The sequence below is a fragment of the Montipora foliosa genome, chromosome 11 (genome assembly GCF_036669935.1).
Source record: "Montipora foliosa isolate CH-2021 chromosome 11, ASM3666993v2, whole genome shotgun sequence".
NCBI lineage: Eukaryota > Metazoa > Cnidaria > Anthozoa > Scleractinia > Acroporidae > Montipora > Montipora foliosa.
Window position 1 is genome coordinate 18,089,910 of NC_090879.1, and position 2,500 is coordinate 18,092,409.

At 41.3% G+C, this 2,500-nt stretch overlaps 1 protein-coding gene across 2 annotated transcripts in view; it reads right to left on the reverse strand.

Moving 5' to 3' along the window:
* Positions 1-2,500, reverse strand: part of LOC137977764 (solute carrier family 15 member 4-like) — a 13,341-nt gene that overhangs the window by 6,265 nt on the left and 4,576 nt on the right. For both annotated transcript variants that reach the window (XM_068825094.1, XM_068825095.1), the window contains exon 2: positions 573-756. In XM_068825094.1, the coding sequence (XP_068681195.1) occupies positions 573-756 (184 nt within the window). The remainder of the gene's footprint in view (positions 1-572; positions 757-2,500) is intronic.

Genomic DNA, 2,500 nt, shown 5'->3' on the forward strand with positions numbered 1-2,500 from the left:
TCAGGGCACATTTTGCCTCTGAGAGACATTTGAGCCATAATTTGGGAAAATACCCAGTGCATAGCCCCTAGGTAATTGAATGATAATTCTAATGCATTTGATTCTACAGAAATTAGCTGTAAAATGGAGATGGTTACAAAAATGAGCAAAGGTCACATTTTAGATCAGAGCCCTTTAACATTATTCCCACAGTGAACAACCACCACTTCCAAATTTCAAATTTAAGAATGAAATTTTCATAGCTCCAGAAAACAAAAGCATTAAAAAACATTATTATATGGAGGAGAGTGTTTTACTGGGAACTAAACCACTCGTAGATTCCATACGCCACTTCATCCGGGACCCGAGTGGCGTATTTTCCGTATGTCACCTTTGCGAGTGTCTTATCGTTCAATGACGTCACGATTCCCGCCTTTTTTTCATAAAGCCCAGCCGTATTTGAAAAACTTGACTACTTGGCAAGAACAATATCTCACTCGTTCGCTTCGCTCACTCGTGAGATATTGTTCTTGCCACTCGAACATAAAATTCATATCTTCTCGCCACCGTGTAATATCCTCTATATATTGTACCTGAAAGTAGATTGTCCAATATGGAATGAGGGTAGCAAAAATAAGCACAATCTTGGTAATAGTTTTGACTTCTTCTACGTCTGTATCTAAATAGCTTCCACCATATTTCATCATGGCACGATCAAGGCAGCTTTTGATGGGCATGCGATCCTCAAACCCAGGGTAATATTGATAAGTACTGCCCCTAAAATAATGAGGCTTTGTGTGAGAATGTATTTTAATATCATTGTTGTAAAAAGAGTACTAAATCAATGGAACTTAGCATTTTATAGTCAGAAGTATTCATACGTGCATGTACAAACTTAATTGACCTCTCCCCATAGGGGATTTTCAGGGCCAATGAAACGGAATCAACCAAACAACAACAACTGTTCAGAATCCAAACTGGCCAGAGGCACACCAGTTGGCTATTTACAAATGCAGCCAAGAAGTTGAACAAGGGACTACCAGTGGTCAGAGCGGGTCTTGAACCCGGGGAGAACCGGGTCTGAAACTAAATAATTAGTATTTCTTGAAATACCTAAATATCAATTTCATGGATTATTTGCTCCTGGGATTGGATGTCATTTTGTTGAGGCACCTGAATTGTAACTTGCTCGGAAGTTGTAGCGATGGTCAAGCTCTCCTTGACTGCTGTGCTACAACTAATCTCGTACAACTAAGGTAGTCCAAGATCCGATGAGAATTACCAAAACTTGCTAAAATCTCATTGACGTAGCTGTAACCACCAACGAGAACATCATTTACAGCTGTTACAGTAAAGTTAAGTCATCAACTATCAGCAACCACAACTTAATTTCCTTAACCCTCAAGTTTAAACCGCCTAAAAATCATCCTACAAATATCTCTACCAGAAGCTACAAAAATTATGATCTGCTGAAATTTGCAGATGATCTGGCCCATGTTCCTTTTCATATGATAAACTTCTTTGACGACTTCAATGATAAAGTGCACGCTTACAACTGTTTATTTATGGATGTATTAAACATTCACGCACCAGTCAAGCTCACAAAGATAAAGACAAGACCGAATCCTTACATTAGCCCAGAGATTAAACATCTTATGAATACTAGTGATCTCTGGCAAAAAAAAGCAATTAAAGCAATGGATAAACATCACTGGAGTGCCTATCGCTTCTTTAGGCAAGAAGTGAAGCATGAGATTCACATCGCTGAACAGGAATAGGTTCGCTCTGAATTAACAAACAGTAAAGGCAGTTAAGCTTGTGTCCTGTCGACTCTCCTTTATGGCAGCGAGTTGCGGACGACCTATGCCAGACAAGAGCAGTAACTCAACGGATTCCACCTCCGCTGCCTTCAGCACCAGGACAGAGTCACCAACACTGAGGTCCTGGAGCGCGCTGGCTCACTAAGCATGCCATCACTGCTCATTCAGCGACGCCTTCGATGGCTCGGCCATGCACATCGCATGTAGCCTGACCGCCTGCCAAGAGAAATCCATTATGGAGAACTGAGGCAGGGCGTACGTCGCGTGGGTCCACTGCTACTGCGCTTTACTGCCTTTTACAATAACAGCAAGAGCAAAGATATGAGCGAATATAGCAATCATCAGGAGTTCTACTTTAGACCTGTTACAGAGCAAGAGACCCTGAAAATAGTTAAGGCTCTCCCGTCGACCAAGGCTCCTGGAGCTGACAAAGTGACTGCCCGGATCCTAAAAGCTAGCCTTCCTGTTACACTGCCACTACTTACTAATTTAATCAACTGTTCTTTTCGTTCTAGTATTTTTTGCAGAATTGTGGAAATTGACAGAAGTAGTACCTTGCATCAAGGATTAAGAGGGTGATTGAGATGATCCATCAAACTCTCGTCGTATCTCACTCCTACCAATAATATCGAAGGTCTGTGAGAGAGCTACACATTTACAACTTGTATGATTCCTACAAGATCATTACATCATACATCCCC